General features: G+C 45.3%; 1 protein-coding gene across 3 annotated transcripts in view; it reads left to right on the top strand.

The window, feature by feature from the left end:
- Positions 1-18,248, top strand: part of SUSD4 (sushi domain containing 4) — a 63,099-nt gene that overhangs the window by 25,915 nt on the left and 18,936 nt on the right. For 2 of the 3 annotated variants that reach the window (XR_005455031.1, XM_038760998.1), the window contains exon 3: positions 5,923-6,144. Coding sequence is in view for 2 of the 3 variants with exons in the window: in XM_038760998.1 (XP_038616926.1) it covers positions 5,923-6,144 (222 nt within the window). In the remaining variant the exon portion in view is untranslated. Of the gene's footprint in view, positions 1-5,922; positions 6,145-18,248 lie in introns of those variants that run through there. The other variant, XM_038760999.1, reaches the window with a different exon arrangement.

Genomic DNA, 18,248 nt, shown 5'->3' on the forward strand with positions numbered 1-18,248 from the left:
TGGTTTTCTGGTCTCCTGGTTGCCTCTTAGTAATTCCTCACAGGTGTATGCCCTGCCTGAGGTCTTGCATCAAAGTAGTGTTAAAAGGATGAAATTATGACTGAAATGATCTTCCAGAAAGATAGTGTGAGCTGAGGCTGAGAGTGGCAGTTCTTTTGGAAACAAAAAGATGTTGCCAGTTCAGATCCTCTCAGGTTCTAACCACTGAGCTTTAGCTTTAGCTTTTTTTTGAGACTAGTAATATACGTTCCTGGGAAGATCATTGGAAGAAGAGCCCATACCTTCCTCCTGCATCTTGGAGCTTTTGAGTTCTCCCTGGCTTCTATGGGAAAAATGGAGAATTCAGAGCTCAACTCACATCTTTCCTGAAGAGATAAGAATGCACAAAGTCTGCTGAAAATATTCTGCTGACTTTGTTTCTGTCAACTTGTCGGATGGGTCTCATTACTACCATCTGACTTCATTACTGCATTCACCTGCCAACTTTTAAGCAATGAACTGTCAGGACAAAGAGGCAAGTAGGACTGGGGACCAGCAGCGTGTAAGAGCAGCCTAGGTTCACAGAGGTGATTCTTGTGATGACAAGCTTTTTTTATCCACAAGATAAGACAGAGGAGCAATTTGACAGGAGTCATTTTCCCGTTTTGAGGAGCATTTTCTCGTGTTCTCCAAGCAGCTTTGAAACCCAGAACAGAGAGAGGGAAACTTGTTTTGGAAACTGATGGCATTTCACCCTACCTCCTTCAGTTCACATACCTTTCCTACAGCTGGCATGACACCTGTGATGGCATATTTATAACCCAGCATTTCAGTGCCTTCATTCAGGATAGGATAGAATTGCTCATTATCATCCTCCTACAGGCGCCCCTCCTACCTCTGCATCCATCTGTTTTGTTTTCTTGCACGCGTTGATGGGTCAAATCAGCTCTCATGTTTCCTCCAGCTTGCAGTAGATATACTCCCTGTGCAAAAAAGCATGGAACTGAAACCTTCAACTGCATGCTTGGGGCCAACATCCCTAAGTGATGATCACAGTGCAAAGAGGAAGTAGGATGCTGTGTTCAGAACACCATTTTTGTTGGCAATAAAGAAGGGGGAGATCAGGGTTCAGGCCTGAAAGAAATGGCTAGCGTATCTCAGAGCTCTGTCTCCCCTTCTAGACTATGTTTCTTCTGGGCAGGGAACATATCTGCTACCTCTGTTATATTGTGCTCTCCCAAGCGTTTAGTTCAGTGCTCAGTAAATACCATTGATTGGTTCTCCGACACTTGGAGTAGGTTTCCTGGTTTGGGCTTATTTAGGACTGTGCAGTACCTACCTGTGAGTAAGTCGAAATTCCCAAGGCAGAGCTGGTTGACTTTGCATCCCTCCTCTCACTGAATGGCTTCGGGCAACCACTCCTATTGATATTTCTTTTTCTCCATTTCCACTGGTGCTTTTTTTCTTCCTTCTTCTAGTCCTGAACAGAAGTTGGGTGTTTTGTATGCCCATCTCTTTAGAGAGCGCTGTCATTAAACTGAAAGTGCCTTGTGGTCAGGGAACATGTCTGCTAACTCTGTTACAGTCTCCCAAGCACTTATTACAGTGCTGTGCAGTAAGTGCTCTATAAGTATCACCGACTTATTGATTATCATCAGTACTCTCTCTCCCTATGTCCCCTCCTCCCTCTTCCTTCTGCATCACTTTTGCATTTGGATCTGTACCCTTTACTCACTTGACATTCATCCCACCCTCAGCCCCACAGCACTCATTTATTTTAACGTCTGTCTCCCCCCTCTAGGTTGTAAGCTCCTTGTGGACAGTGAAACTTGTTGCATTGTGCTCTCCCAGGCACTTCGTACAGTGCTCTGCATACAGTAAGCACTCAATAAATAGCTTGATTGAGTGATCAGTTGTATTTGATCTTATTTTGTAGGGCAGATCCGTGAAACAGGACCAAAAATAATCCCATTAGGAGGTCCAAGACATGCCAGCAGGAAATTTGATGCTCGGGGAGGCACATTTCACTCTGACCAGCTAAGGAGAAGGCTATAAGACTCGTTGAGTTACATTTCTTACTAACGTTAATGGAGATTGAGGGAGAGGATTTGGTGATAGAGAGTGAATCAAAGCTAATTAAAATAAGATGGGAGAAAGGTCTGATTTGATCCTAAATGCAGACTGTAAACTCCTTGTGGGTAGGGAACATGTCTCTACTCTTTTGTATTGTACTGTCCCGAGCGTTTAGTACAGTGTTCTGAACAGTAAGTGCTCAGTAAATACCACTGATTGCTTGAATAATAAAGTTCTGGTGACCAATATCTGCAGACTTTACAAAATTACAATATTTATAAAATTCACTGGGCTGCAGTTTATTTGGAACTAAAAAGCTCAATTCTGTTTCACACCCATCCTTTACCTAGCTTTATGAACATTTTGAACTATTTCTTAAATGGTGAAGCGTGCCTACCTGATTTTCAGGAGAGTTCAATTTCTGGATTAATTACCATCCAGATATTCAATGCACGTCCTATATTCACTGCATCAGCTCTACTGAATTTGGTAATATAATTCAAATTCTGAATCTTCAACCCAGAGAGATGAATTTCTCAATTCATTGTTGTGCCTTCACAAAACAAGAGTAAGTGGCATTTCATTACTGTGGATTTGCTGTGATAGATTGTGCACTGTATTGTTGGCCTAGCAAAAATATTATGATAGTAACTTGCTATGATTTTATTTCTGATGTGCATCTGCTGTATTTCCCAAGAGATGCTTTGCAGGGTAAAAACTGTTTAGCTTAATGAATGGAAGCAGTAATCAATGTTTTCACACCACTCAGAAGTATATGACTGATGGTGAACACAGTGGCACAGAGATACAAACAAAAAGAAACAGCATTTTAAAAATTCCGGTGTTGTCTCTCCTTTTGGTGCTAGAGACCTCAGTTTATCTTGCCCCAAGTTTATTTTTCTTCCATAAGCCACACTGGCGTGAGGGCAGAGCCCATTTCTCCTCTTGAAAGGCCAGGGTTTTACAAAACCCAGGCCGGGGCAGTGGATATTTTATATCTTAATCCCCAAATGGCAGGAAAAAAGGAGGTTTCTCTCATCAACAGCTTCCATCCCTTTGGACAAAGTGGGTATTGCCCCGGCAGTTAACCACTCTCATCTCTTGAAAGTTCCCCTTCACAGTTGGCTTTTTGTGGAAATCTGAAGTCAAAGTTAATGCATAGTTAAAAATATAAAGTCAACCCTGGGTTATACCTGACCATGCAGGGAGATTGTGTGCAACTGAGACTTTTGGCTTTCTTCTTCAACTGCTGCTAAGCCCCTCAGGGAGCAGATCAGCAGCTCCCTGCCCAAAAGTTACTCTCGTTCCTGAGTCTCCCTCACCAGCCGCACATTGGTGGCAGCTAGTTACCTGAGGAACTTAAAGGTGGGCAAACTGCTGCTTCCTAGGAGTGGGTCAGGAAGGTGAGGAAGCCCAAGTGTCCCCTTCTGCCTCTAATGGGTCCAAAGTGCAAAGGGAAATGAGGAAGGCCTTTTGGAGGAGATGTGATTTTAGTAGCACTCTGGAGTGGAGAGAGGTGGTCTGTAGGATATGAAGGGTGAGAGTGCTTTAGGCCAGAGCGGGGATGTGGGCAAGGTGTCAGTAGTAAGACAAATGAATTTAGGGTACAGGAATAGGCTGGTGTTGGAAGGGCCAAGGGAGTGAGTTGGGTTATAGGAGGAGATGAGTGAGGTGTAAGATAGGAGGGGAGAGCTGATTGAGTGCCTTAAAACCGACGGTGAGGGGTTTCCATTTGATCTGGAAATGAGCAGGCAACCATTGGAGGTTTTTGAGAGTGGGGAGATATGATGTGACACAGATAGTATTAAATAATGGGGACAAGTAGGATCCTGACCATTACCCATAGACTGGCACAAAAAAAAAGCAAGGCCTCTATAATTTAGGTTTGGGGGCCTCTGAGTTTGTCTATATTCACACTCTATAAACTGGAAGGGGCTTTATTCCCAGGAATTTTTCCATTAAGATCAGAATGGTTGTCATCTATCTTGCTGCCGACCCCTTCCCCATGTCCTTCCTCTGGTCTGGAACTCCCTCCCGCTTCTTATCTGACTGACCACTACTCTCTCCACCCTTACAGCCCTACTAATATCACATCTCCTTCAAAAGGTCTTCCCCAAGTAAGCCCTCATTTCCCCTACTCGTCTTCCCTTCTGTGTTGCCTGTGCACTTGGATCTGTACCCTCTAATCAGTTGTTTTTCACCCCAGCCCTACAGCATTTAACTTCAAGTCTGTAGTTTATTTTATTGTCTGTCTCCCCCTCTAGATTGTAGGTTCCTTATGGGGAGAGAATGTGTCTACCAACTCTGTTGTAGCATATTATTCTGAGCGCTTAGTACAGGGCTCTGCACACAGTAAGCAGTCAGTAAATTCGAGTGATCTGGTAAGAAACCCTTGCCACTAATTTCTTCACATTTTATGGGGGCTCCGGGGGAAGATGGCCTGCATTTTTTATCTCTTGACAAAGTCGTAGCTTGATGGTTTCCTGGTATTCCTCAACCGTCTCCCACAGGCACTAATTGCCCTTGAAAAGCAATGCGTGCTATTAATGTGCGGTCTACGATCGGTACACCAGTAAACCTTGATCATTCTAGAGGGAAAGCCTGCTTCCTCTTTTGTAGAAAGGACACTATCTGCATCCAGAATGAGATTGCTAGAAAGCCAGGTGCCGGTTTCACAGATGGGCTTTTGAATTAACATGGAATGCCCTGTCCCTACCTCGTTCCTTCTTTCCTTTCTCTTCTGCTTGCTGTCCCAGATTAACGTGGCCTACATTTTAGCCCTCTTCCTGTCCACTTACCACTGTTGTGGGATTTGGGCTGTTACCGTGCCCATGTCAGCAGAGTGAGGGATCAAGCCTGGCTCAGGGAAAGCAAGAACAACCTAACTGGCCAGAAAACATCTGGAAGAATTCAGGGACCCAGGGAAGAGGATGGCCAGTCAGTAGGTCAGCACTTCCCTTAGAGGAGAGTCAGAAGAGTCAATCTATCAGTAGTATTTATTGAATGCCTCCTGTTGCAGAGCACTGAACGGAGGGCTCGAGAGAGTACAATAGAAGACACATGGGTGGCATCAAACCTACCTGGAGCATCAGCGTCTTGCTCGGTTTCCAGTTGACCCAGTTTAATCTTCTCTTGTCCTCAGTTTTCCGTTATATGCTGCACCCATCTTCCCCCCCATCTGAGGCCTGGCATAGCCCTTCTCAGCGAGAGCTGAGGATTTTCTCTGTCGGGCAGTCCACTGGACAAAGCTTCCATACCATCAAGTGGGTGTACTGAGGTGTGGAGAGGTTAGCTTGAGACCTGGGGGCTTTTCCCATTGAGCTCTAGGGAGCCGCATGTTTTGTTTGTGCAGGAAGGTTCTTGGCTCTCAGTCTACTTCTGTGGCTTCCACCTAAATTTTATATTCACAGAGAGAGCTTTGGGATAGACTTGCAGGTGTACAAACAGTGGCTGGTCTAGTAGAGCTAGGTGGTAGAGGGAGAGGGGGATATTCCTGGAGGTAAGGTCCGGGGGCTTCTGGGGCCAGCTAATTCTCTCTGTGAAATTCCTCCTATTTCACAGAGTTCTCTCTCCAAGCCTCCCTGCAAAAAGGACAGGATCTCTAGCCCTGTCAATTTTTCCCTCTCCCCCTCCCTACTAAAATCCCACCTATCTGGCCCCTGAACCCAAATTCCCCCCAGTTAACCGGGAAGTTAAACCGGTAATAAGCTGTGGACAATGTGAGTCCATTCAGTCTGTTCATCCGGTTTTGGCCCAAGGTTCAGGGGGGCCAAGGATACAGAATGTTATAGAGTCAGTCTTTCAGATGGAAAAGACACAAGTGGATTAGAGGTGGAGTTAACAGGCTCCCATCTGTCTTTCCCACTGCAGGATTTGATGACCTTCACGCTTGTGCTGACCCTGGCGTCCCAGAGTATGGCTACCGGACCCAGAGTATGGCCACGGGAGGAGTGTTCTTTGAAAGTGCTGTAGCCCGATTTCACTGCCAAGAAGGATATAAACTGACAGGTCCTTCGAAAAAACTGTGTGTGAAACATTTCAATGGCTCCTTGGGCTGGAAACCAAGCGATACACCCGTGTGCCTACAAGAAGGTAAGGAGCGTCTCCATACAGCCCCCTGCTAAAGGGATGTTTTTGTTGCCACCGTAGCCAGTGTTTGTTTATGAGAGAGGTAGAGCTCAAAGTCCTGACACCGATGAAGGTTTAGGAGCTGAGCTTTTAATGCACACTGACTAGTCATCCGGGAGTGCCAAGATTGAGAAGCATTCGCCTTCTCAAACGAAGTATTAACGTTCCTTTCTTCTCCAACTGCAAAGGAGCAACCTGGGTCATGGTGAGGCTGTTTATTATTTAGTTGTCAACCGATGGCTCCTGTGTGTGGTATTTAGAAACAGTCACTGACCAAATGTGACTGAGTCATTTGTTACTTCTTAGTCCAGCATCGAACTTAATTCTAAGGAATGAATCAGTGTGGCAGACTGACCCAGTTTATGGATGATCTTTAGTATTTATTCATGCACTTATTGGATGAAACAACTTGATTTTCATTTCTGCCAAGATTTTTTGATGCGTGAAAAATGTGTTTTGTTAAACTGATTGGGACAGTAACTTCCTGGTGATTTTTCTGAAGTAAAAGTAAATTACGTATCAAAATAATAATCACATTTCAGAGTGGCAGGGTGGTTTCATTTTGCAAAGTTATTTAGAAATGCAAACATCAGACAAATGTTGATTTTATCTTTTAGCACAGAAATAGTACAGTCAAGAGGCATAAAGATGCCTATTAGATTTATTGTGAGGATTTCTCATGGGAAATATTTCTACTCTAAAGGGAAATCTTGCTTTAAAAATTGGTTATTGTTGAAGATTCGGGCTTGTTTAAATGGATCGCGTTATATTGTAAACAGACAAAATTTGAGATTAATTCATTGAAAATTGATTTGGTTCTGGATTTTGTTATGGCTGCTAGTCTGCAACATACAGCGCCCAAGGTTTGAAAGGCACTTGTGATTGATCGATCAATCGATCAATACGTTTATGGAGCACTTCAACTCCAGGCACCTGTCTAGTCAGAGAATTTGAAAGTCCAGAGGGGAGTTAGCAGAACCTAGCGTTCCTGACAACAAATTACTGAGAAGAGCAGATATTTCTGTCTCTGTAAGAAGCATGAAGCGACACCAGAAAGTTATTATGGGCAGCCGTTGATGCATAGTGGCATTTGTTCCACAAGGCAGCATTCCGTGTTCCATGTCTGTCCGTTAACCATGCAAAGGATTCTGCTTGTCTTGGCCATCCAAATGAGGACCACCTTATCCCAAAGGAATGTGTAAAGAAAGAATCTGTGATCCATCTTTAAAACTATGGCAATTGGGTATGTGAGGGGTGGGCTAGAAAGCCATTAGAGGAGGCTCTTTAGGTGCAAGGTACATGGGTCTGATATTTTTTTCAGTTATTGGGAACCGAGATTGTATTTAGTTCTAATCCCATAAAAGCAGAATACTCTAACACACTCTTACCCACAGAAGCAGGTTCCATTCCACAAGCCACACTGTACCCCGACCTTTGTCAGAGCCATGAAACTTTCTTGCTCCACACACAGTTGTTCCAGCAAGAGCTGTCCTGGCTGTTTCCCTTTGTTCTGCCTTGCAAACAGCCACCCACCCGGGGTGAGTCAGGATTTCTGCCAGATAAGCGGAAGGCTGCTGAGTTCTTTCGCTTTGCTCCCTTGGCACCACCTGGAAGAAAAGCGGGTAGATAGGTTTGTGTGTCTGTACGGCAGCTCCAGGCCTTTGCCAGTGTAACTCTGACTTCCTAGCAGTGAATCTCCACATAATAGGTTTTCCAGCTTCCATACGTACCTGTTCTAGCATGCAAGCTCAATTCTCTCTCTCTCTGACACCGGGGAACATGTATATACCATGCTCCTTTCCTTAATGGGTCGTCGTTTCCCTTTTTCCTTATTTAAAAAACAAAAAGACGTAGATTACAGTGATGTCAGTGACCCAGCTGTACTGTGAATAAACAGAAAGGCTGGGAAAGATGAACTCATTTCTCACCACATCATTCATTCATTCATTGTCATATTTATTGAACACTTGCTGTGTACAGAGCACTGAACTAAGCGCTTGGGTAGTACTAATCGGCAACGTATAGAGATGGTCCCTACCCAACTACGGGCTTTTCTTTTAAGTGCCAGTGAAAGTCTGTGTTTCTCCGATCATCCCCTAGCATAGCTATCTTACATATCTATCTTACATATCTTACTGTGTACAGTGCTCTGCACACAGTAAGCGCTCAATAAATGCGATTGATGATATCTACGAAACATCCAGGCCAGCTGTTTTGTCAGAGGCTGGCTGGCTAAATGCTGTTTTGAAAATTCAGTAATTGAACAAAGACCCCGGGCAGGGTATTAGCAGGTTTGCTATACATCATAGAGCACGTTAATCCCTCGCTTGAGTCCCATATACCGCGAGGGGCACTTTTATGGACAGACAGATCTGCTGTGATTGCTCTCTCTGCGGCCCAGAGGCTTATTGGTGCTTGGGGAATCAGACGGCGATTCTCTTGGTAGCGACAACCTGCCCCTCCCTCTGAAATGACCTCTTGGCTCTTTCTCTCGGGTATTGTAATAATAATAATGATAATAATGATGATGGCATTTGTGAAGCGCTTACTATGTGCAAAGCACTGTTCTAAGCGCTGGGGGGATACAAGGTGATCACAGCCCACGTGGGGCTCACAGTCTTAATCCTCCTTTTACAGATGAGGTAACTGAGGCGCAGAGAAGTGAAGTGCCTTGCCCAAGGTCACACAGCAGACGTGTGGCGGAGCTGGGATTCGAACCCATGACCCCTGACTCCAAAGCCCGGGCTCTTTCCACTGAGCCACGCTGCTTCTATGCCAAAAAGAGCCAAACCAGCTGCAGATCGTACAGGATTTTACTGTTTGAGAACATGTCCAACCAGCCGTGCAGCACGTGTTGAAAAAGCCTTAACATCTGCCCTTAGCAACCCTTCCTGAGAGATCGGACAGCCGCTGTTGGCTTTCTTCGTCACTCGTGTTGACGGTTTCATATATTCCCACTTGTGTCTGTATAAAGAGGGGATCGTTGCCTTCCAAGCCCTGGAATTGGCCCAGGGCATTGACAGACCCATTGGTGGCTGCTGTCAAATTTGGTAATTTACCCATAGCCGACTGGGCCGGCCCCGTTGCATGCTGAAAGCGGCAAACACTTTCTACAGAAAAAGATGATATCTTGTGCCCCATCTGCTCCCGTTTCATGTACTTTTCTCATTACCTGCACTGCTCTGGCCCTTGGCACTGAGGACGGCTCTGCGGGATAAGTGTCTAAGGTTGGTTGCGAGGATAGGAGAGGAATGTATGACTGGGTAATTGTGTGTGTGTAGACAACCAAGGGGGAGGGGTGGAGATTCTTTTGAGCCCACACCCTCTCTTGTGACACCTTACCGAGGGACCTGTCAAGATTAACAAGCCCCCAATTTACAGTGCCTTAACAATGCCAACGTCAGATCTCTGATAGAGCAAATCCATTGTCTGTTCCACCGTGCAACATCTGACCAACCCTCCAATCAGGCAGAGGAAATCTAACTTGGGTGACAAGTCACTACTAAGTCCACCCTCCAGATTGGAATGCTCTGCTTTGTGAGGTGGATTTTCTGCTTTAAAAACAGGATTTTCCTTCTCCAGCAGCAGGTAGCCAAAATTGTTCTGCCCTTCTACAAGAATTTTGATCTGTTCAGTTAGCATTCTCCTACAGTGCCCCTGTGATTAGGTCGTCCTGTGTGGCACCACAGTGCTTGCTAAAGGCAGAGCAGAGTACTAATGTCCTGGCTAAGACCCCGGTGCTGTTCCTACTGTTACCCATGATTTTCATTTTTGGTGCCTGTTTCCTGTGAAACAGGAAGGACACAAGAAAGAACGGTGCTTCACACATAGTGAGCTCTTAATTATAATGCCATTCATCTGCTCATCTGGCAGAGCTGTCGAATTGACAACTGCGTAGCATTTTGGCATCCTTAGAGGAGACCATGCTATTTTTATGTGCAGTAAATATTATCATACAATGTGAATGTAAAGATATAGGTTGATCCACAAGTTAAAACTAAGAATAGAGTTGTTGCATCTTTTTTACATTAAAACTCCTAGAGCACAAACATTTCAGAAAGCATTTAGCCTTGCTTCTTTACGCAAGGTGTTTTGTCTCCTGACAAATAGCAGGTAATGTTCCATCTAAGCAGATGTGTACATCTGACCATGTTCTATTTATAAGCGTTTTCTCTGCCTTTCTGGTCTTCTGAAGTCCCTTTCTTAGTGGGTCTGACCTGAGCTGTCAAGCCAGTATACATACAAATAGTTGCCTTCGTGGGCTCACCAGGACTTCCTCTTTCTTTTGCCACCTCAAATCTTCCTCTTGTGACCAAGGGGAGAGGTGGAGGGATGTCTGCTCACATCACCTGATCAATCCTCTTTTCTCATTCCCAGCAAACATTGCCATTTCACATACTTCAGTCAATCAATGTCACATTTATTGGGTGCGTACTGTGTGCCGAGCACTGTACTAAGGGCTTGGGAGAGTATAATCCAACAGAATATTCACTCAGAGCTTCGCTAAATCTTGGCCTCTTAAAGAAATCCATCCGTTCCTCGGACCCTGTCAGAACTCCCGCCGTCTCAGGGAGAATATGCAGGTTCAAGCCACCGGCGAGGGGAGTGGAGCTGGCCAAGTGACAGAAATAGCCAATTACTGAGGTAGCAGCCTGAAGTCCTGTCAGTTCCAGATGTCTTCGTTTTTCACATTTGGTGGTTTCAGCTTCGCAAACCCCAAACCTCCTTGCCTCCCGGGGTTCAAACACAGCAGCTTCTGTCACCTCCGTCAGTTGCGACTCCGTGAAAGCTGTGTCAGGCCGAGAGGGATATTTATTCTCCCTTTGGCTGAAGCTATCTGAGATGCAAAGACAGTGAGCAAATTGAAGGACAGGTGTAAGCTGAGGTCTGATCATGTTGGATTCCTAAAGCAATGATTAACAACTCTTTAATAATTGTGGTATTTGTTAAGAGCTTAATTTGTGCCAAGCACTGTACTAAGCACTGGGGTATAAGATAATCAGATCCTACATAGGTCCACAGTCCTAACTAGGGGGAAGGACAAGTACTGAATCCCCATTTTGCAGATGAGGGAACTTAGGCCCAGAGAATTGGTCGTGTAACTCCCAGGCTCATGGTCTTTCCACCAGGTCATGCTGCCTAGTGATCTCCCTCTCAGCTGCTGATAGAGCTTCCCCAGACAGAACTTTCCACAAGTTGCAAAGTGAGACACCAGGATTGGGTTAGAGTTTATGAAAAGTGGAGGGATTGCCCATAGGCTTCATACCAAACCAACGCCCACCATATTCCTTTTTCCTCTTGCCAGCTTTCAGCGGTGACCAGAGGTTCACCTGTTGGCTCACAGATGTGGCATGAAGCTGCTTGCGTTTGGTGTTGCCAATTCATATAAAAATAATAATAGTAACTATTATGGTATTTAAGTGCTTAATATAGGCCAGACACTGTTCTAAGCACTGGGGTATATACAAGCTAATCCGGTGGGTACTCCGGCATGAATTCCTGTAACTTTGTGGGTGGGAAGCTACACCAAGGGACTGTGCCTGATTTGCTTTGTGTTTACCGCAGTGTTTATCAGTACTTAAATGAAAACAAAGAAAAACCAAAAAATTGATTGTGTGTACACATGCAATCTCAGCTGGAGCCTCCTTGTATTTTTGTTGCCTTGTTCTTGCATCCCAGCCTTTGCCCCGTTTGTCCCTCTTTCTACTCATACTGCTGACACCAAATAAGGAACCAGCACTCTTGCTTTTTGGGAGCCTGGTGGCCCCAGCAGTAGGAAAATGTAGCTCCATACTTTTCTGACGCAGTAGGGTGGAAAGTCACCAGGCAGATTCAGCCATGCACTTCCCACTTCACTCCCAGCTTGAAAATCCATTCCTTTTCCGTCTACTGCACTGTACACACAGGCTGTGTATTGATGGGGCGACTGTGGATATTTCATCGAGTCCCACTTTATAATGGCACAGTGTATAAAAAGTAAATAGACTAACCCAGTTTAAGTGGAATATAGGTGATATATGTTAACCTTAACATCCACATTTCTTCATTTTCCCAAAGCTTCCAAAAAATGCCACCTGTTATGCAGGGTGTTCTGGGAAGAAAGCCCAACTTCTCTTTTGGAATCATTCCAAGTTGTAATATTCCGATTTGGCTCTAAGCTGCTAGCCTTGTGAAGCTGCCCCCCCCCCCCCCCCCCATTTCTTTTTGGAAGTGATCTGTGTCCACTCTGCTCTGGGTAGGTAATAACTAGGAATAATAAGTGAGACCTTCATTGTTGAGCCGGGTACCCGCAGGAATTTAAAATTCAAATAGTATTTATAATTGGTTATGATGTCAGAATGCTTTGCTAAAGATCCTGAAGATGCTGAGATTCATAGGAAGACATAGAGCTCAATTAATCAGCTATCATGAAAGATAACAGATGTTACCCTGACTTAGCGAAGAAGTTATGGTGTTTATTAAGCAGTAAGCAGAGTGCTATGTGCTGGGGTAGCTACAAATGATAACAGATCAGAAGCAGTCTCTGTTCCTCATGAGGCTCACAATTTAGCCCAGCACTTAGTACAGTGCCTGGCACATAGTAAGCACTTAACAAGTACCATAATTATTATTATTAGGTGGGGAAAGGCACATGAAGTTAAAGGTACCAATGAGTCACACCAATTTCAAGCAATAGAGTCTACAAACCAAATGATGATATCAACAAGTAAAAGAATGAATCATGGAGGGGTTAGGTGAACCACTGCTTCAATCAATCAGTCGGATATCCTGGGTACTTACTGTATGCAAAGCAGAGAACTAAGTGCTTAGGAGAGTACAGTACCATAGTGTTGGGAGCTGTGATATCCCTACCCACCAGGAATACATAGTTTAGATGGGAATACAGACGTTAAAGTAAATGCCAGAGTTTAAGCTTATGGACATCAATGCACCCACTCAACATGGCCCCGTAAGCGGCCCCCACAAAAGCCGCCTGGGCCCCTGCAGACCCAACCAGACCCATCTGGCTTGGGAGCAGCATCCGGGGTTTAGGTGGGAAAGCACAAGGAGCATAGCCTTCCCTTTGGTCCAAGAAATAGAGCCAATGAAGGAGAGAAGCCTGAAAAGCTTTCCACCTGGGTAGGTCAAAATGGCCACGTGACCTGAGGGGAAGAGCCTGGAACTGGCAGTCAGGAGCCCAGGTTCTCATCATCATCATCAATCGTATTTATTGAGCGCTTACTATGTGCAGAGCACTGTACTAAGCGCTTGGGAAGTACAAATTGGCAACACATAGAGACAGTCCCTACCCAATGGCGGGCTCACAGTCTAAAAGGGGGAGACAGAGAACAAAACCAAACATAATAACAAAATAAAATAAATAGAATAGATATGTACAAGTAAAATATATAAATAAATAAATAGAGTAATAAATATGTACAAACATATATACATATATACAGGTGCTGTGGGGAAGGACAGGAGGTAAGATGGGGGGATGGAGAGGGGGACGAGGGGGAGAGGAAGGAAGGGGCTCAGTCTGGGAAGGCCTCCTGGAGGAGGTGAGCTCTCAGCAGGGCCTTGAAGGGAGGAAGAGAGCTAGCTTGGCAGATGGGCAGAGGGAGGGCGATCCCAGCTCTGCTTCTGGCCTGTTTTGTGACCATGGGCAAGTCTCTGGACCGCAGTTCCCTCACCTGTAAAATAGGGAGAATGATTTCTGGGCCCTTAGTGAAAGGATAAAATGAGATCATTGATGTGACTGCGCCCTTTTCCGGATTAGGGATCTCTTCCTACCTTTCTCTTGGATACTTCCTTGGTGCTGTCTCTGCCACAGGGCATTGTCCTCTTCCGGCCCGTCAGGTAACCAGCCCTTCCCTGGACCGAGCCTGTGGCCGAGGAGGGGGGGAAAGCGAGGCGGCCTTCGGGTGGACCCCCAGGAAGCCATGGGAGGGAAATGGTCCTTTGTACCAAAAATTGCAGCCTCTCTAGGGGTCTCCAGATGTAAACGTGGCTCCTGGCTGGAGGTGACCTGCGTTTTTTGGGAGAAGCTGGCTTGGGCTGTGGTGACCCGCCCCAGTTAGCCTCGCTCAAGCCTTGTTTGCCTCAATCCTTGCCCACCCCCTGCCATGCAGGGATTGGTGCATCTGGTGCACAACAACCCACGGTGCGGGGGGCGGCTCTGGTGGCTGCCATAGACTTACCAACATTTTAGAAGTTGGAAAGCCCTCACACTGCCCCTTCATCCTGTGCTGTCTTGGCAAAGGAGCTACTAGGGGCCCTGATGGTGTGGAGCTGAAGTGGACTCGTTCTTGGGTGTGGGGTTAAAGGAGCAGACTTGCCTCCTGCTTCCAACTCATCCATATTATTATTATCATTCATTCAATCAATCAATCAATCAATCAATCGTATTTATTGAGCGCTTACTATGTGCAGAGCACTGTACTAAGTGCTTGGGAAGTACAAATTGGCAACATCTAGAGCCAGTCCCTACCCAGCAGTGGGCTCACAGTCTAAAAGGGGGAGACAGAGAACAAAACCAAACATACTAACAAAATAAAAGAAAACAATCCTAATTATTGAGTGCTTACTCTGGGCAGAGCACTGTACTAAGCGCTTTTACCATTATTAGTATCATCATGATGATATTACTACGTGGTATTAAGTGCGTACAATGTACTAAGTACTGGGAAAGAGACAAGGTAATTAGGTTAGATACAGTCCCTGTCCCACACAGGGCTCATGATCTAGATAGGAGGGAGTAGGATTTAATCCTGATTTTACAGATGAGAAAATGGAGACACAGAGAAGTTGGGACTAGCCGAATGTCACACAATAGGCAAGAGGCAGAGCCAGGATTAGAACCTCAGTTCTCTGACTCTCAGGGCCGTGTTCTTTCCATTAATAATAATAATGGCATTTATTTAGCGCCATTCTAAGCGCTGGGGAGGTTACGAGGTGATCAGGTTGTCCCATGGGGGACTCGCAGTCTTAATCCCCATTTTACAGATGAGGCAACTGAGGCACAGAGAAGTTATGTGACTTGCCCAAGGTCACACAGCTGACAATTGGCAGAGCTGGGATTTGAACCTGTGACCGCTGACTCCAAAGTCCTTGCTCTTTCCACTGGGCCACGCAGGCCTCACTGCTTCCCCATAGATCAAGACAATGGAACGTGGGTAATCAAGATTTAGTACTCACCCCAACGTTTTTTTTTATAATGGCATTTATTAAGTGCTTATTATGTGCAAAGCACTGTTCTAAGCACTGGGTAGGTTACAAGGTGATCAGGTTGTCCCCCAGGGGGCTCACAGTCTTCATCCCCATTTTACAGATGAGGTAACTGAGGCACAGAGAAGTGAAGTGACTTGCCCAAAGTCACACAGCTGACAATTGGCAGAGCAGGGATTTGAACCCATGACCTCTGACTCCAAAGCCCGGGTTCTTTCCATTGAGCCACGCTGCTTCTCTACTACAACTGTTAAACTTATAACAGACTCTGTATTAAAGTTTATCTGGTAGTATTAAAATAAATTTGCTGCTAGGTAGCTTTTAGAAACAAACACTTTAATTCTGAGTATATGCAGTTGTACCTAGCCTACGAATTTCAAAGTTATTTTCTTGGGTTCTTTACTGTTTTTACCTGATGTTAGAATTATGGTTCTAATTTTTGGCAGTCAGTATTTTCATCTTAGAATATTTGATGAAAAGAACTTTGCTTTGGCAAAAAGATCTGGGTGAAAAGGAATTTCTCTTCTTTGTAAGGCATTTAAAATTAGAAAGTGTGTGTCTGGATTGTGACCAAAATGATGAACTGTTGTATACTTTATGAAAATGTGGGAGTTTCTGGAAGTGCAGGGGCATTTTTATTTATGGCGGTGTTGCACATACATTTTTAAGCCAGTTTTACAGAAGCTAAATTAAAGAGCAGAAAAATAATCAAATTCAAATTCCTTCCAAACTTCAGAATGACTATCCTCCAAAAGTTCTTGACTGCACCAAGGCTTATATACAGGGCCATATTCAGAAAAAAACAAGCACCCGAGTTCGCATTAATTCAGAATTTATATTTTGATGTGTGACTTGAGCCAGATGACCAAGAATCCTTTGAATAATTCATGGAAAGAGACAGAGAATGATCTTTTTGGGTCAAGTCCACTGGCACGTTAGAATTTAGACTAATGTTAACTTTGGTCTTGGAAATCGTGACTTGCAGCATCAAATGTGGCCTCGCAAACCACATCAATGATAAGGAGCCATGACGACCCCTGAAGTTGCTCAGCTTTCCAGATCCAAATGACAAAGAAACATTCCACCTATTCTGTCGGTAGCAATTCAAAACACATGACCCTTCTAAATGTATTTCCTTTCAAGGAGGACCGTTATTTACTGCCATTTTCTAGGGCTGACTGCAAAATGAGCAGCCAGATTTTAGTCTGTTATTCTCATTATTGTTATTCAGCAGCAGCTTGGGCTGTCCCTTGAGACGTGTCAGTGCCCTGGAATTGGGAACTTGCACGCGCACAAACGATTTTGCATCTCCATGTTTTTGGTACTGCTCCCCTGTTACTGTCTCTCACTGTCCAAAAAAAAAAAGAGGCACTTATGTAAATCACCTGGTTTTGTAATGGTCCAAGCCTTGATAAGTGTGTCATATAGCAAGAGAGATAGGGCGGATGATTTTATACACACAGACTTTGGCCTGGGACTTTTTAAAGAACTTTTCCAGCATTTAGAACGACGCCTGGTACACAGTACGCACTTACCAAATACCATTTAAGAAGCCAAAAAAACTCGTTCATAGAACTTTTATAGCACATTTGGTGTTGGCTTTAAAAGATAGCCTTCCAACTTGAGACCCGCATGTTCCTGAGGGTTACTTGAAAACTGCACAGGTGTTGGAGGGCTCACCAGTGATCGAGGCAAAATTGAGGGAGAAGGGTCCCTCTTAAGATCCCCTGAGCAATATCCTCGTCACTTCCAGTAAAGGATGGCACTAACAGTGGAGTGTGCAAGCTTCTGATTTCATAATAATAATAATAATAATAATTGGCATTTGTTAAGCGCTTACTATGTGCAAAGCACTGTTCTAAGCGCTGGGGAGGATGCAGGGTGATCAGGTTGTCCCATGTGGGGCTCACAGTCTTAATCCCCATTTTACAGATGAGGTAACTGAGGCACAGAGAAGTGAAGTGACTTGCCCAAGATCACACAGCAGACATGGAGGTGGAGTCGGGATTCGAACCCATGACCTCTGACTCCAAAGCCCGGGCTCTTTCCACCGAGCCACGCTGCTTCTCCAATTCCAAGCGGTGGCCAGTAAATCCGGGGTCACTCGCATGGTGCCACGGCCCTTAAATGGGCACACTTATGCTAGTGGGCACTTGTAAGTGTGACAGTTCACCGTGTGTCAGTCAATCGGTGAATTGCATTTATTGAATGCTAATTATGTTCAGAGCACTAGTAGAAAGTAGTGAGGAGAGCAGGAAATGAGTAGCGAAGGCCCTGCACGTAGCTGTAGGGTCTGTGAAACCAAGAGCATGGAACATCCTTGTTCATTTCCCCAGTCTCAATCAGGCCTTACTGCTTTCCCAAAAGTAGGCCACCCCGAAAGCAGCCTCCCAGAGAAGAGCAGAGTGTGGCTTGTGCCCCGGACAGGTGGGTTGGGCTACCTAGGTGGCTTTCGGGCACTTGCTAAGTGGACTGTGGGCTACAGATGCACTTTTCCAGAGAGGCAGTGAGTAGCAGGGGCACCTCTGTCCTGTTGCCACTCCCCATCCCGTGTCTGAAATCCCAGTCCAGTGGGTGGAGGGCCATTAAACCCACCCTGCCAGCATTCCCAGAGGAAGGGACTGCAGTGCCAGCGTCTGTGTAGTCACTCTGCTTGGTCACCCCAAATCGGCATGGGCAGCTTTTTGCTTTTCCTGTCCAACCAGCATGGAGCAGCATGGCCTAGTGGAAAAAGCACAGACCTGTGAGTCAGATGACCTGGGTTTGAATCCCAGCTCTGCCAAGTGCTTGCTGTGTGGCTATGGCCAAGTCACTTCTCTGTGCCCGTTTCCTCTGTAAAATGACGATGTCGTCTCCCCCTC

Source organism: Tachyglossus aculeatus, chromosome 19 (genome assembly GCF_015852505.1).
Source record: "Tachyglossus aculeatus isolate mTacAcu1 chromosome 19, mTacAcu1.pri, whole genome shotgun sequence".
Lineage (NCBI taxonomy): Eukaryota > Metazoa > Chordata > Mammalia > Monotremata > Tachyglossidae > Tachyglossus > Tachyglossus aculeatus.